We start from the raw sequence: 15,813 nt of genomic DNA, 5'->3' as shown, positions 1-15,813 counted from the left end.
AGTTCTATGCTCCCTTTTTTTTTTAATATTTACTTATTTATGTGGCTGCATTGGGTCTTAGTTGTGGCATGCAGGCTCTTTGTTGCTGCTCACAGTCTTCTCTAGTTGCAGTTCTCAGATTCAGTTGCCCCGTGGCAAGTGGGATCCTGGTTCCCAAGCCAAGGAGTGCATACTTATTGCAGAACTATCACACTTCAAAGTTGAAAACCAGAAAAAAAAAGTTTCCAAGTAGCTAATAATTATAAAAAATAACATCCAAGCAAAAAAAAAAAAAAAGAAAGAAATCATAAATTATATATATTCCATAGTTTTTTAAGAAGGAAATACATTTCTAAGTGAACACTAATTTTTCTCCATTACAACTTTTGGTCAAAACTGTTATTTAGCCAATGATTATTTAAAACTTAATTTGACCTGAATAATTCTACAGAATTATAAAAATACTATATTTTCAATATATGTGTAGTCCCTTACATTGGAAACTCAACTTTACAAAATTATCCTGTTATCAACTTCTAAGAGATAAGTAAACAAACTTGAGAATCAGCTTCAACTGATATTTATCATGAACTTACCTCCTTCGGTGTTAAAAACATTTGACTTTTTTTGAACAGTAAAGGAAAATAAGCACGTCCATGTGCATCCTAGCTTGCCTTCTACAATAATTTAAATACCTAAAAGTAACAGAAGCTATAATTTTTCTTGCACATAATAAAACCTATATTTGAATTTTACTTTCTCCAGCCAGAGCCAGTAAGTTCTAAAGTAGTACTTCTCAAACCTTAATATGTATATGAATAACCTGAGGATCGTGTTAAAATGCAGATTCTGACTCAGAAGATCTGGGTAGGGATCTGAGAGTCTGCATTTCTAGCAAGCTCCCTGGTGATGCCAAATTTATTCACAGAGCAAGTAGCAAGCTTCTTTTAAAAAAGCATAATTTACAATATTTAAATGGCCATTGTTTGCAAAGCACTGGTCTAAATATTATTTCCAATTGAACTCCTAATTAAGCAACCTAACACTTTTCTGTCCTTATCTTACTTGACTCCTAATATGGATGTGATATTTAAGCCCTTCATCAATTCTTAAAACCTAGAGAAGATGTACTGTAACCTTCCTTTTACCTCTCTTTTTGAATTCTTCCCATGTTGCTCATACATGTGGGTGCATCAAAGAATTCCATTCATAGCTTCATCTCTTCCATTTCTAATGATGTCCCTGGACCATCTATATGCTAATGGTCCAACTTCTGTATCTTAGGTCTAGATATGTCTCCCAGTCTAAGATCCACATATCTAACTATCTAACAGACAGAAATTTGTTTGTCTTCACAAGTAACTCAACATAAAATATCTCAAACTAAACTCAACACCTAGAAACCAACTTTTTCAATCCTGTATTGACTTTGTCACCACAGTCCACTCATTTGTCCAAACCGCATTTTAATACTCCATTCTTCTCCCTCACCAAGTGCAATTAATCCCATCTTCTAATTATTTCTCAAATTTCATTCCTTCCTCTCTAATGTCAATGTCAGTTTGGACATGGATCATTTCCAATCTAGTTACCATAGTAATGTAACCAGTCTTCTTGCTTTCAATCTCATTTTCCTCAATTTCACCCTTCACACTATTGTGCAATCTTTGCAAACATAACTTGATAGCACTCTGCTATCAATCACTGATGATTCCCCATTTCCTTCAGGAAAAAGTACTTTTTTTAAGCTCTTCACAACTTTGATTTCTGTCTCTCTCCAGTGTTAACTGCCCTTAACGGTCAGTATGTACTCTTACTACGCATGTCAAGCTATTTGGAGCTTCCTGAAAGGGCCCCACTCTCTAATGCCTCCGTATGTTTGCACAGGCTATTATTCATTATTCACTATGTTTAAAATGACCTTATTACGCTAAGTAATCTTCTTTCAAGACTCTATTCAAGCATCACATGCTTTAAAATGCCTTTTCTAATCACTTTAAGTCTGAGTTAGGTAACACCACAAACTGTGCTCCCTCTATTACAGGGTTTTGCCTATGCATACCTCTATTCTAACACTTAAAACTGTATTATAATTGATAGTTTATTCATCTCTTCCACTAGGACTGGGCTTATCAATTAGTCCTTTTAAGAACAGACTGTGCGGTACATAAGTTCTCAACAAATGTTTGCTGAATAAACTGTCTTGAAATATAGTCATGAATAATTATCATGGCTACATATTTAAACTATAAATAACTTCCATTAACTGTATCTCTAAGGTAATAAAAAATTTACTTCATTTTATTTTTAGGTTTAACAGAAATTCATAAGGCTTAACAAAACACAGAATTCATAAGGTATTCACTTAACTCCCATTTTGAAAAACATTACAATAGCTTTCTGAACATTGTATTAAAGTGAGATATTTTAATTTCACTAACCACAATATTTAGACAAATAAAAGCACTAGTTTCATCAGTGAGGGAAGAAGTATTGGTAAAACAATGCATCTGTCGTTCCTGTAGCTTAGGTTTGCACACTGTTTCTTTCTGGAGGGGAGAGGGAGGCATGTTGCATGGCTTATGGGATCTTAGTTCCCTAGGCAGAGATTGAACATGGGCCCTCAGCAGTGAAAGCACCACGTCCTAACCATCTGGCAACCAGGGAATCCCCTGACCAGTATTTCTACTTACTAGCTACATGACCTTCTTATAACAATGAACATCTCCAAGCCTCAGTTTCTTCAATGAAGAACAGATAAAACTGCTTACCTACCCCCCAGATTATTTCAAATAGTAAGATACGAACATGAAAGCATTTCTATAAACCCCAAAGTGCTAAACAAATCTGAACGACTATGTGAGGTTCCATCCCAAGTGCCAAAAATTTCAGCTGCAAATTCATAGTTTCTCAGGCTATGACAATCTCCCATACCCACACCTCATCTCTCTCCAATGACTGAAATTCATAAATAAAATTAAGTGCCAGGATCACTGGAACACAAGACTCACTTAACAGCCCTCAATATCCTTAGGTGGTTGAAATGATTAATAATACCTGGTATGTTCTTAAAAAGTGGCTACTTTATTATTTTTTTTTAATGGCTACTTTATAAATCTCAAAGCAAATCTCAAGGTAAGTTGTTGGTACAGTCATTTAAATTTCAGCTCCATTAAAAAAATTAGTTGGAGGACAAAAATCAGCAGGGAATATTTAGAGATATTTTATTCTATTATTTAGACTGGGTACTGTCTATTGACATATATGCCTGATCCACTAGAGACTAGCTAATATGAAAGTTAAAAAAATCACCATTAGAAAACCAAGATATTCCCCCCACCCCAAGTTTCTGGCTTATTTCTCAGGTATGTTTGCTGGTCTATCAGTTAGAATAGAAAATTTGCTGCATTTTTCTAAATGAAAAAATTGATAGAGAACATTAATTCTGCTCTCAGCAATATCTTTCTTTGTTAAATAGGGACTTAGGAGGATTAAGAACTATATTTAAGAGAATTATTTTCAGTCCCTTTTCCAATATTTATAAAAATAGGATTCCTTAACCTTCAAAGGGCAAAACTCCTTTTAAAAAAAAAAGAAAAAGAAAAAATAAAATCTACTACAAAAGTCAGCACTTCGGTACCTGATTGTGGTAATAAGGCCAAAATCCAAGACGAAGCCCTTTATTGCACATCGTGTTCCAACATCTTGGGCAGCCCCATCTTGCGACCTCTCCAGATTGGCTGCTCCTGCTCTCTCTACTGCAGAGAGAACTTCAATTAGAGAAATTCTGAAGCTCATAAATCTAAACTGGATACTCCCCTCATTGGAGGCATGGATGGTAAGAATCACTAAAAAGATTCAAGTCAGAGAAGGTTTCATATAAATCTAAGTGGCTTGAAACCACTATAATGCAGGTGGCTGAGAGTCTTGTGATGCAAATCTGTTTACTTAAAAAAAAAAGTCTTAAGGAAAAGAATGGCAGCAAATTATTAGATAACCTGAAAAAACAGGTTACATAATCATAAATCTCTAAAAAGTGAAAGTCTCCACTAAACTAGTGTAGAATGTATATCTGTAATACAAATTACAGCTGACCATTCATGTTCAGAATCCTTATGAAAAAAGCAAAGCAAGAAAAAAACTAGGACACATTATCAATTTTTTTATGCCCTAAAATAACTTCACTGAAAAAAATGTTTAGTTAAAAACCACTGGTTAGGAAGGAGAGGTTTCCCTGCTGACTTAAGCCTAGCTGCCCAAGCAAGGCTTCAGAATATGTCTTTACCCACTATAATGCATAGGCAGAAGGAGCAGAGGCTATGGCGGTCTTCCAAGTGACACTTCCAAGTCACATAAATGGGGTATGTTTCTGGGATAGACTGCCAACAAGTTACTGAAAGAAGAGAAACAAAAACAGCAAAACCCTGACAAGCAGGCAATGCCCTCATCATGTGTTTTATCATGACATAAAAGGTAAGTCTTAACTATTTACCCTGAGGCTACCAGATCTAAATCATATCATCCACACTAATATTACCCAATTTACAAAAAACTGGATTGGTTTTCAAGCTGGTTTTCCATAAAAATCTGTTCCACAAAAAAGGATGTAAAACAGGTATAAAGCATTTCTTAGACCAAGCAAATAACAAGCCACACCCCAAAGAATTTCAGCAGTTAAGGTTTTTTAATTAGAGTTGTAAACAATCTGAACCACCTTTACCACCATGAATTTTAATCAAAAGTGTGCCGCTATGTGTTATGCAACAGAATGAAGTTAATAACTTTTTGAGGTACTGTAACCTGTGTTTACTAAATAATTTAACAATGATTTTTACCTTACCTGAGTGTGAAAATTTGAAATGGTGGTTGTTTCAATATCTTTCTTGCCCAGAATTTCCATTTTCACTGGAGTGTTGGGGAAATTAAAAGCAAAGTAGTCCAAGAAGTCTGGGAGATAAGCAGCCGCTCCATGCACTATTGCTAACGCATAGTAAGCAGCGTTTTTCTCGTTTTCACTGAATGTCAAGGCAAGAAACTCCTCAGAAAATCTCTCCATCTCCATTGGAGACAAAAATGAGAGTTCATCCATGTAAGCGTGAAGGACAAGAGCACCACCATTGGACTGGTGTTCCTCATGAATAAAGTTGCTAAATTTAGTACCTGTTTTTAAGAAATTTCTACGAATAGAATGTTCCTGGTGAGTCATAAAAGGTGTTTGTACTCCTTGGGGTACCCGATATTCTTGCATGCCCAAATTTAATCGACACAGCTGTTCATCTTTCAGATATCTGAAGGACTCCTTATTAACTCCTGAAGTGCTATTTATTTGTCCTTGGGTGAGGATTTCCTTACTGATGCGGGTCAGGCCAGCACAGATGGTTTGTACTTCCTTATTGTACATTTTAAGGCGTCTTCCTCGCATATCTTCTCGGTGTTTCTTTTTCTTTTTCTTCTTTATTTTCTTCAAGACAAAATCATCAGCTCTCTGGGTTTTACCATTTTCATCTGGTGTTTCTGGCCACAATAATTAAAAAGAAGTTAGTTACTAGGCCTAGTGTCAACGTACAAGCTTCTTAAGGTATGCAATCTCAAATTAAATAGCCTATTTTCAATTTCTCCAAATTTGTCATTATAATTCACATGTTTATAAAATGAAACAAAGATCTTAAAATACAAAAATATTCTGGATTGAAGACTTTGCTAAATAATGCAAAGGTAAGCATATAACCTAATATGATTTATAATCAAAGCTAAAGATAATTAAAGATAACTATCTGAATAATTTCACATATACCATACTGTATGGAGTATCTGCTCAGGAACTGTAAAATCTAAATCAAAGCTTGCCATAATTTGCTGTTTGTCTATAAAACTACTATGATACATACTGGTGAAGCAAAAAAGGACAAATTAAGCTGTAACATCATCATTTTGCCTGACAAATTGGTAAGTTTGGAGAGTGGCATTCTTATATACTGTAACTAGAAATATAAACTGTCATGGGGTGCAATTCAGTATCCCCAAAATGAATATGTACAAAGCCCTGAACATTTTTATAATTCTTGGTCCCATAAACTCTACCCCAAGTAAAAATTACTCAAGAAAATAAGAAAGCAATAACTAAGAAAAGACATATAAAGATATGCACGACAGTGTTATTTAGGGAATACTCTAAATGACTAACAACAGGATATGGATTAAACTCTAGCATTTACATACAAGCTCTGGTATTTAAACTCTAGAATTTACATTAAACTCTGGATAAAATACTACCCAACCATTATAAATTATATTATAGATGAAAAGAGCTGACAAATTACAAGGTTATAAAATGCTTACATTGTCACGCTTCCAGAAAGCCTTCTCTAACAACTCGTCCCCACCCAATTTGGATACCTTCTCCTACTACGTGCTTCCTTAATATTGTACTTCCTCTATTATATAGAACTTACCATATTAATTGTCCACCTTTCCTCTAGACTGTAAGCAATACACATCTTACCTTTCTTTACAGAGCATCTAACGTATGTATAATCTGATCATATTTTTATAAATATTCATTCAAACATTTATTAAGTACCCACTATATGCCAGAAACCCTTCTAAGCACTAGAGTTACAGTGTTGACTGAAACAGATCTTATCCCTACTCTCCTAGACCCTATAGTCTAGTTGGACTAGAAAGTAACAGCATGCTACTCTAGATGCTAGGGAAGCTCTCTTTGGAAGGTGATATTTAGGCTGAGCCCTAAATATTAAGACAAGCTAGGCATATTTTCTAGGGAAAAATATTCTAGAGAGAAGCAAAAGACCTAAAGATAAAAAAATGACCAATCTATATATATTCTGTATATGTACAACACAAAAAAAATCTGAGAAATAAACACCAAGGTATTAATGGCAGTTATCTAGGCTGGTAGGATTATAAATGTCTATCTTTCTTCTTTTTGGCTTATCTTTATTTTCTAATTTCTACAATAAATGTACATTACTTTTACAATTTGAAAAAGTACTTTTAATTTTTAAAGGATTATCACAGGTTGATAAACCCAAAATAAAATGGCATCTTTATTTACTAGTTGGAAAATAATACTAGAAAGAAATATTCAGGACTAAATAACAGGTATGGTCCTGACCATCTTTTAAGCTTGGAGTGGTATTTATTATATAGAATTTATCCATCGAAAAACTGTATTTCTGATGTGATACAGTAATTCAATGTTAAGACTGATATTCCAATTAATCCTACTACTAGATCTAGGTAGAACAAGTTCAATAGCTTTTACAGTAAAGAATTTACTTGGTATAATATGTAAATGACAAATCACACTAGTTAATACAAAACCATTCCAAGTCATCAGATATTACAATAGTTATAAAAGCTTTCTAAAGAAAATATTTAAATGTACAAGTTAGACTTTGAAGTGTACAGATACCAAATGACTTGCAGTCTGTTTAACAGAAATAAAAATTTAACAAAAATAAAACCTTTCATTTGCAACCATCACTTATGAGTAAACTGAAATCATATATAAAATATAATGTAGTTAAGATTGTTTAAAGTTGCAAAAGAAAAGGCCATCTTTTATATGTAACAAAATCTTGGAGAATTCTTAAAATACTTAGTAATTTACCAAATAAAATGAATCTAATACTTTTCTCATATATCAAATCAGTAATTTGGGCAATCCCCCCAAGCAACCAAATGTAAATGCCATTAAATATAAAGGTTAGACCAATTTTAAAATAGTCATCTAATTATCCTCTGCTAAATGTTTTGGCAATTTCACAGGAAAAAAATAAAAAGAAAAAATACCTCTGAATAGGTCTTGTTATTTTAAGCTTCAGAGGAGGCATTTGGTATGCAGAAGATGAATTATGACCTAGATCTGCCACTGAAATTAACACCAAGAAGGAGCTGCCTTGATTGTAACACATTTTCTATACTATCAGTTTACCAATGGTATTTCTATGATGGCCAAGTCTCTGTGGGTTTTATTCCAAAACTCATTTATATGAGAACCATTCAATTAGTCCAACACAGTTCATCTCAAAAAAAACCACTGCACAAGGAAATGAAAAGGGCCTTAAATTAACTGCGATCTCATATTTCAACATAAAAGTTTAAAATATGAAAAAAAAGTTTAAAATATGAAATAACTGTCAATCTCCTCACTAATCCTATTTTTCAAATTTTGATTCTTATCTAAGGCTCAGATAAAGCCTGCATTTACAGAAAAATTGGAGACTACCTGCATCATACTATGAATTTTCATGAATAAAATTTATCTTTGTATTATTGTTGACGGCAACTAATTAAGAATAGCATACATACACAAAATTGTTAAAGGTTATTACAGGAAGTTAGTCACTGCTGCTTTTAGAGAATGATACCAAAGCTATCTTGCCTTGCATTAAAAATGCTATTTAAAAGTCAATGTCTTTGCAATAAATATATCAAATCAATGTTGTGGACCTCAAACTTACACAATGTTATATGTTGATTACGTATCAATTTTTTAAAAAAGGGCAATGTCAAAGTCTTCACAATCCTTCCATTTCTAGTAGAGAGTTTTTCGTTTTCCAGAGAACATATTCAAGTGTAATTCCCTACATCGGAAAAGTTATTATTTATTGTCATCAGATTAAAGAGAAGTATGTAATGCTACAGAGGAAGATATACATTTGAGAGATAAATTGCTGGCTATCTTTTAAAAAAGGGCATTATAACTATAGATTAATACATGACACTATTCATAAAATCCTTATATATGCTAATATCATTAGTATATTACCAGCTATTAAATAGTACCATTTATTTAACATCACTACTGAAAGCTTTCATTAATGTAAAAAAATTACTTTTCACATTACAAAATCTAAATTCATCAACACCATTCTTATGCTTGAATTATAGCTTAGAACTGAAAAATAGGCAATATCCTCAATTTCTAAAGATCATGGTGGATAAGCAAAAGCAAAACAATTATAATTTTTTTAATATTTTACTAATCATAATAAAGAATAAAGGCTAACTTTCTCAAATAAATACTCTTCAGTCTTACTAAAAGTTCTTCCAGCTCCATATAAAAACCTGACTCAAAAGGAAAAACAAAAAACTGCAGATTTGGAAGGCCATCATGTTAGTAATCACTGTATACTTAGTAACACTACCTTGCTTTACCCACAACCCCTCTAATTATGGTGTTTAAAAGTGATTGGCTAGATTTGAGTCCCTGTCCCAACACTTCCTAGCAGTATTACCTTTGCAAGTTAATTTCTTTGAATTAATACCGTTTCTCATTGGTAAAATAGGAGGAAGTACAGTATCTCTTCATAAAATCAGTGTGCAGAGTAAATGAAACAAAGCATACAAAGTATTTAGAATAGTTCCAAAACATGACAAATACTCAATACATAACGCCTCTGGGAAATCTCATAAATTTCCTTAAACTTTAATTTTACCACATAAAACATTATTAATGCTAGTATCTTTCAGAGTTATGTAAGAATTAAATGAGACAAATGAATATAAAGCCCTCATTACGGTATCTGACACAAAGTAAGTCCTCTCAACACCTTTATCACTTTCATAATAATATAACATTCCTTGAAATAACTGGCAGTAATTCTGGAGCTAGTGGTGGGCCACAGAGAATCACATAAAAAGGGGCGATATCTCTGAAAGAGGGAAGAAAACTATTATTCATTAAGTGTCTGCTAGGGATCATGTGTGTTTATCTCATTTTAATCTCCAAACCAGTGAAGGAGATACATAAATTCTTTTTACAGAGAAGAAAACAAGAGCTTGAAACAAGATACGTTACTTCTGCGTGTGTGCACGCTCAGTCGTGTTTGACTCTCTGACCCCATGGACTGTAGCCGCCAGGCTCCTCTGTGCATGGAATTTTCCAGGCCAGAATACTGCAGTGGGTTGCCATTTTTTTCTTCAGGGATCTTCCCCACTCAGGGATCAAACCCACCTCTCCTGTGTCTCCTGTGCCACCTGGGAAGGCCATGTTACTTAAGTCACAAAGGGAACAGGTGACAAAATAGACTTAAACTCTTACCTGTCTGACCCCAAAATTCTTCTTTCTGCCTTCTCTCTCCCTATTCTCCCTAGACGATAAAATTATCTAACTACAATCAACAGACCGGAAGTGGCCTGGAAGAACCCCAATAAATGGAACGTCACTCAGTCAAAAAATATTTTACTGAGTGCCCACATGATAATTCTGCATAATCACAAAAATAACATTATTAAGGTTATATAAACATGTCCTTAAAGGCTTCTTCGCCTCTCTCTAGGTGAGTCAAGAAATGTATCAGTCCCTGAAGGTACTGCTCTGATGAATGAGACTGTCTATTTACCCCAGTTCTCTGTGTGTGCTGTGCTGGGATGTGCCTAGTCTTTCAGTCGTATCCGACTCTTTGCGACCCCCTAGACTGTAGCCTGCCCAGGCTCCTCTGTCCACGGGGATTCTCCAGGGAAAAACACTGGAGTGGGTTGCCATTTCCTTCTCCAAGGGATCTTTCCAACCTAAGGATCGAACCTTCCATCTCCTGCACTGCAGAGATTCTTTACCCTAGAGCCACCTGGGAAGCCTGAGCAACTCCAAATTTCTGAGTCAAAATTCATAATTAACTCATACACAAATTTGGATTGAGTACTGTTGGGCTGGTATGCAGAAATGTGTCTCTTAGCTGAATGGCCTTCTTCAGAGATCAGCAAACTCCTACAAAGAGCCAGAGAGTAAGTCGGCAGGTCGTACTGTCTGTCCCAACTACTGCCTATTCTACTACAGTGCAAAAACTCTGAATGTATACAATACATCTAAATGAGAAGAGTGGTGTTCCAATAAGATTTTATTTCTGGACACTGAACTTGAATTTCATATGATTTTCACATGTCATATATTTTTCCCAGTCAATGAATATGTAAAAACATTCTCAGCTCACAGGCTGTACAAAAATAAGCAGTGGAATTGATTTCTGACAAAGGTACAGAAGTAATTCAATGAAGGAAGCACAGTCTCTTCACCAAAAGGTGCTGGAGCAATTAGATATCATAGGCCAAAAAAAAAAAAAAAATGAACCTTAACCTAAACCACACATATTATACAAAATTAACTCAAATGGATCAGAGATTCAAATGTAAAAGTTGAAATTAAATAAAGCTTTTGGAAAAACAGTAGAAGAAAATCTTTGGGACCAAGGTTTTGGGACCTTAGATGTGACACCAAAAGTATAATCCATAAAAGAAAATCAATACATTGAACTTCAATAAAATTAAAAATATTTGCTCTCTGAAAGACACTGTTAAGAGGATGCAAAGACAAATAACAGAGTGGGAGAAAATATTTGCAAACCATTATTCTGATAAAGGATATACAAATCTGTAATACATGAAGAATTCTCAAAACTCAATAATAAAAAAGCCAAAAAGTAATAATAAATTAGAAAATGGGCAGAAGACACAAAAAGATATTTTTACCGATGAGACTATATGGGCAGCAAATGATGGCATGGAAAGATGTTAAATGTCACTAGCCATTGGGGAGATGCAATGATGAAGTATCATTACACATACTAAAACAGTAAAATAAAAATAGTAACAATACCATATACTGGCAAAGATGTAGAGAAAGTATATCTCTCATACATTGCTAGTGGGAATGTAAAATTGTACAGATATTTCAAGAAATAGTTTGGCCATATCTTCAAAAAACAAAACCTAAACATACATTTGCCAGCAACTACATTCACAGAGAAATGAAAATTCACGTTTACACAAAAACCTGAACATGAAGTTCACAGAAGCCTTGTTCAAAATGGCCTAATTGGAAACAACCAAAATGTCCTTCAACAAGTCACTAGTTAAGCTGTGGTATATCCATACCACAGAACACTACTCAGCAATGAAAATAAGTGAGTGATTGATACATACAACTTGAACAGACCTCAAGGACATGCCCGGTGGGGAAAAAATCTCAAAGACTGCACACTGTATATTCCATTTATGTAATATTCTCAGAATGACAAAATTATAGACATGGAGAACAAATTAGTGGTTTCCAGGGATTGAAGAAGGTGAGGAGACACAGGAAGTTTTAATATTACAAAGACAGAGCAAAAGGGGGATTTTTGTGGTGATGGAATAGCCCTGTCCTGTACCTTGATTGCAGTGGTGGTTAAACTAATCTACAACTGTTAAAACAGCACAAAATTATATGCACACCATTGCAACAATGTTAATCTTTCTGGAGTTGATATTATATAATAGTTATGTAAGATATAACCTCTGGAGGAAATTAGTGTAGGGTAAAGACCTCCCTGTATTATTTTTGCCATTTCCTGTGAATATATAATTATCTCAAAATAAGTTAAAAGAGTTCCCGAAAATCTGAGGATAAGGGAAGATATAGTTCTATAAATAACAAGGGTCAAGCAACTCTCCTTATTAACCTTAGAGTTGTTTCAAGGACCAAGCATGACAAAATAACAAAAAGCAGTTTTAACAGTACCTAATAACAGCCAGACACTGTTTTAAGTGCTTTCCACATAGTGTCTCACTTAAGCTACAAACAATCTTACAAAAGAAATATACCTCAACTTTATTTTACAGATAAGAAAACTGAAACTGAAGGAGTTTAAGGTAATTTGTCCATAGTCACACAGTAAGTGGTAGAGCCATGATTTACACTCAGATTGATTCCAGAGGCATGCCTCCAGCATATTATACCAAGTATAAAAATATTCAGTGGGAAAACAAAAGGTATCCATCAAAGTGTGCAAAAGCCTGGATTAAACAAAGGTTAAACCAGTTTATTTTCTGTAAGATTCTCAGAACTTTTAAAATATCAGTGCATGTCATGTATCTGGAAGGTGATTGTATTGTTTTTCCCCCAATGTATCTGACCAGGGAACCTTTCCCTCCAGAATATATAACCCAAGTCTCATTCAAAAGTCAAATTGTTTAAACTACAGTTATTGTGGTGATCATTTTGCAATGTACACAAATACTGAATCATTACTTTGTATACTTAAAACTAATAATGTTATAGATCAATTATATCTCAATTTTTTTAAAAGTTAAAATGATCTCACCATAACCCACTTTCCCTTCTTCACATATTGGCAAACCACAAATGCTTGGAGCTGCACTGTACAATGTGGCAGCCACTAGCTGAAAGGAACTATTTAATTAAAAAATAATTAGAATTAAATAAAATTAAAAATTAAGTTCCTCAGTCACACAAGCCAAGTCTTCAAGATTTGTTTCAAGGGCCACATACGAAAGGCTACCACACTGGGCAACACGTTTATGGAAAACATTTTTATCACTGGAGAAAAGTTCTGGGAGGCAGCACTGGGTTAAAGGTTTGTTTTTGTTTGTTTTTTAAGACACGGCCTCTGCAATTTTCGGAGACACACACTGTGTATTATTACACATGCATTTGCCACTTCCCCCCATAAAAGGGGGTGAAGTCAGAAATTCTAAATGGAACTGGCTACTGTCACTCTGATGCCAAAGAAGAGAGAAAAGGTAAGCAAAGAACTGGAAAAAATGAATAGCAATATGAGAAAGCAACACCATGCAGCTGGAGAATGAGGCCTGAACTAGGATTCAGGAGATCTGGATTCTACTCCCTATTATGCCAATGATTTTTTAAAAATTTTTGGTACTTGTTACTAATTAACTGTGACTATATTAGACAAGTCTCTTCACTACTTTAGGCCTGGGTTTTCACTGTTCTACAATACAAATTTGACTTGGATAATCTCTAAGAATTCCTCTGGCTCTGTACAACTAAAACCCACAAAAACACATACATACATGAAATGAAAAAGAAAGAAATAAAGGTAAAAATAAAACAGAGCAAGATTATTGCATACTGGTGGTGGAAACTGGCATTCCTGCCAGTCTGGCACAAGCTCTATTCCTCAGGATAAGACTTAGATACCACCAAAGGAAGAAAAATTTAATTCAATTCAATAAAAACTTACTGAGCAGTAATTTGCATCAAACTGCACCATCACAAAACAAAACAATTAGCCCTAGGTTAAGACCAAATATGTGTAAGAAATCCAGAACTCACCCAACCTGATATTGAAAGACTAGTTTATTAACACATAACTCAACTGCCCCAGGACTAAGAACACAGTATTTTAAACTCTTCTTCAGAAGATAACGCTAAGAAATTACATAAAATCATCTACAAAGTACAAATACATGGCATAATCAAAATTCTTATCCGCGCCCCCCACCCCCCACAGAAGAGAATGAAAATAAATGCTACAGGTACTTTCGAATAGGAAAACAGCAATTTTTATGAATCTGTCTAGAACCCACACTCACTCAGTAGGGTCCTACATTTTCTGGATTATATTCTTGACTTTAGTAAGTTTACTGGAAATAAATTCTCAATTTGTTGTGCCAGGTAAATTAAAATGCAACTGGAATTCTTGTCTCTACTATCGCCTACTGAACATTTCCACTTTTCAGAGGCTCGGCTGGTCCTATTTTCCAGGATCAAAGAGGAGAGAAAACCCTTTCCTGAAAATTAAAAGTGATTTTTACCTCCACATAAAAAAAAAAAAAGATAAACTGTGTTTGATATCTCATCTTTCAGAAGCTAAGGCAACCTAGAAGCTAAGTCGAGCTAATTCATCTCGGTAAAAATTCAAACTCCTTAATAGCCCCAAACCATACTCGTTAATATTGTGGAGCTTTCCATCAAGGAAAACGGGGGGGGGGGGGGGGCATTTTAGCGACAAGCCTTTAGATAGTTTTTAATACCCCACTTACTATCTATCCTATGCCAAGGATCTCACGGCGCGGAAACCCTGGCGATTTTGAAAACAAACGTCGGTAAAGGCTCCGGGAGGGGGGACTGGTAAGGGGGTTAGTAACTGACAGCTCGGCCTCGAAGCAATTAGCTTCAAGTAGGTCAGACGGTTCGAAATCCAGGGTCCACCCCAGTGGGCTTAGGGGAGTAGAGCAGCAGGAGGTAAGCGGAGGGCAGGCGTCTCTCAGGTTTAAAGGGGCGGGATATCGCAACAGAGAGAGACCCAGATAGAGCCCGAGCTCGAGGCAGTTCGGCTGCTCTCACCTCTCTTGGGGGCCTTGAGCAGAGGCACTCCTCCTGTCCTCTCGCCGTTTTCCTGCTTGTCCTTGTGCTTGAGCTCTCCCGGAGCGCAGGGGCCGGGGTCACCATCAGAGCCGCGGTGGTGATGGTGCTTGTGCCGCTCCTTGTGGCCCTTATGCTTGGGCCCGGCTGCGCTCACCGTCAGGGGCGAGAAGGTGAAGAGGGCCGAGGTGCCCGGGGCCGGGAGCGGGGCAGCGACGGCGGGCCCGGCGGGTGCCAGCGAAGGTGGCGGCGGAGGCGGCAGGAGCAGAGGCTCAACAGGGCCTGGGACGGTAGAGGCTGCATTCGTTGGCGGCAGCGGCCCGGGATGTTGGCGGCTGCGACGCCGCCGGTGAGGGGGAGCGAGAGGGGGGTCCTGGCTCGGCCGCCCCCGCTTCTCCTGAGACCCCCCGCTGCTCGCTCGGCGCTGCCGCTTCACTCCCCGCGGCGAGACCCCAGCGTGGGGTTTCTCCTTCCCGTCTTTGTCCGCCTCCTCCTGCGCCGCCACCGCCCGTACTACGCGCACCGCTCCGACCTGCGCAGCCATTTCACCCACAAACACACATTTAAATGGCCCGACCGCCCCCCCGTCCGCGTATCGCGCAAGCGCCACCCGCGCACGGCCCGCTGGGCATTGGAGTTTCTCCCCCACCCTCCACTTCTCGGCCATTCTTCGTCCAGAGCTGAACGTGCCGGAAGTGGCACTT

General features: G+C 36.5%; 1 protein-coding gene across 4 annotated transcripts in view; it reads right to left on the bottom strand.

Moving 5' to 3' along the window:
• Positions 1 to 15,791, bottom strand: part of RSBN1 (round spermatid basic protein 1) — a 43,099-nt gene extending 27,308 nt beyond the window's left edge. For all 4 annotated transcript variants that reach the window (XR_002316672.2, XM_020907974.2, XM_070463865.1 and 1 more), the window contains exons 1-2: positions 15,092 to 15,791; positions 4,820 to 5,493 (exon numbers count right to left, since the gene is read on the bottom strand). Coding sequence is in view for 3 of the 4 variants with exons in the window: in XM_020907974.2 (XP_020763633.1) it covers positions 4,820 to 5,493; positions 15,092 to 15,776 (1,359 nt within the window). In the remaining variant the exon portion in view is untranslated. The remainder of the gene's footprint in view (positions 1 to 4,819; positions 5,494 to 15,091) is intronic.
• Positions 15,792 to 15,813: the final 22 nt, after the last annotated feature.

This window comes from Odocoileus virginianus, unplaced genomic scaffold (assembly GCF_023699985.2).
Source record: "Odocoileus virginianus isolate 20LAN1187 ecotype Illinois unplaced genomic scaffold, Ovbor_1.2 Unplaced_Contig_8, whole genome shotgun sequence".
Classification (NCBI taxonomy): Eukaryota; Metazoa; Chordata; class Mammalia; order Artiodactyla; family Cervidae; genus Odocoileus; species Odocoileus virginianus.
The sequence above is the reverse complement of the archived record's forward strand: the minus strand, read 5'-3'. Positions and strand labels throughout refer to the sequence as shown.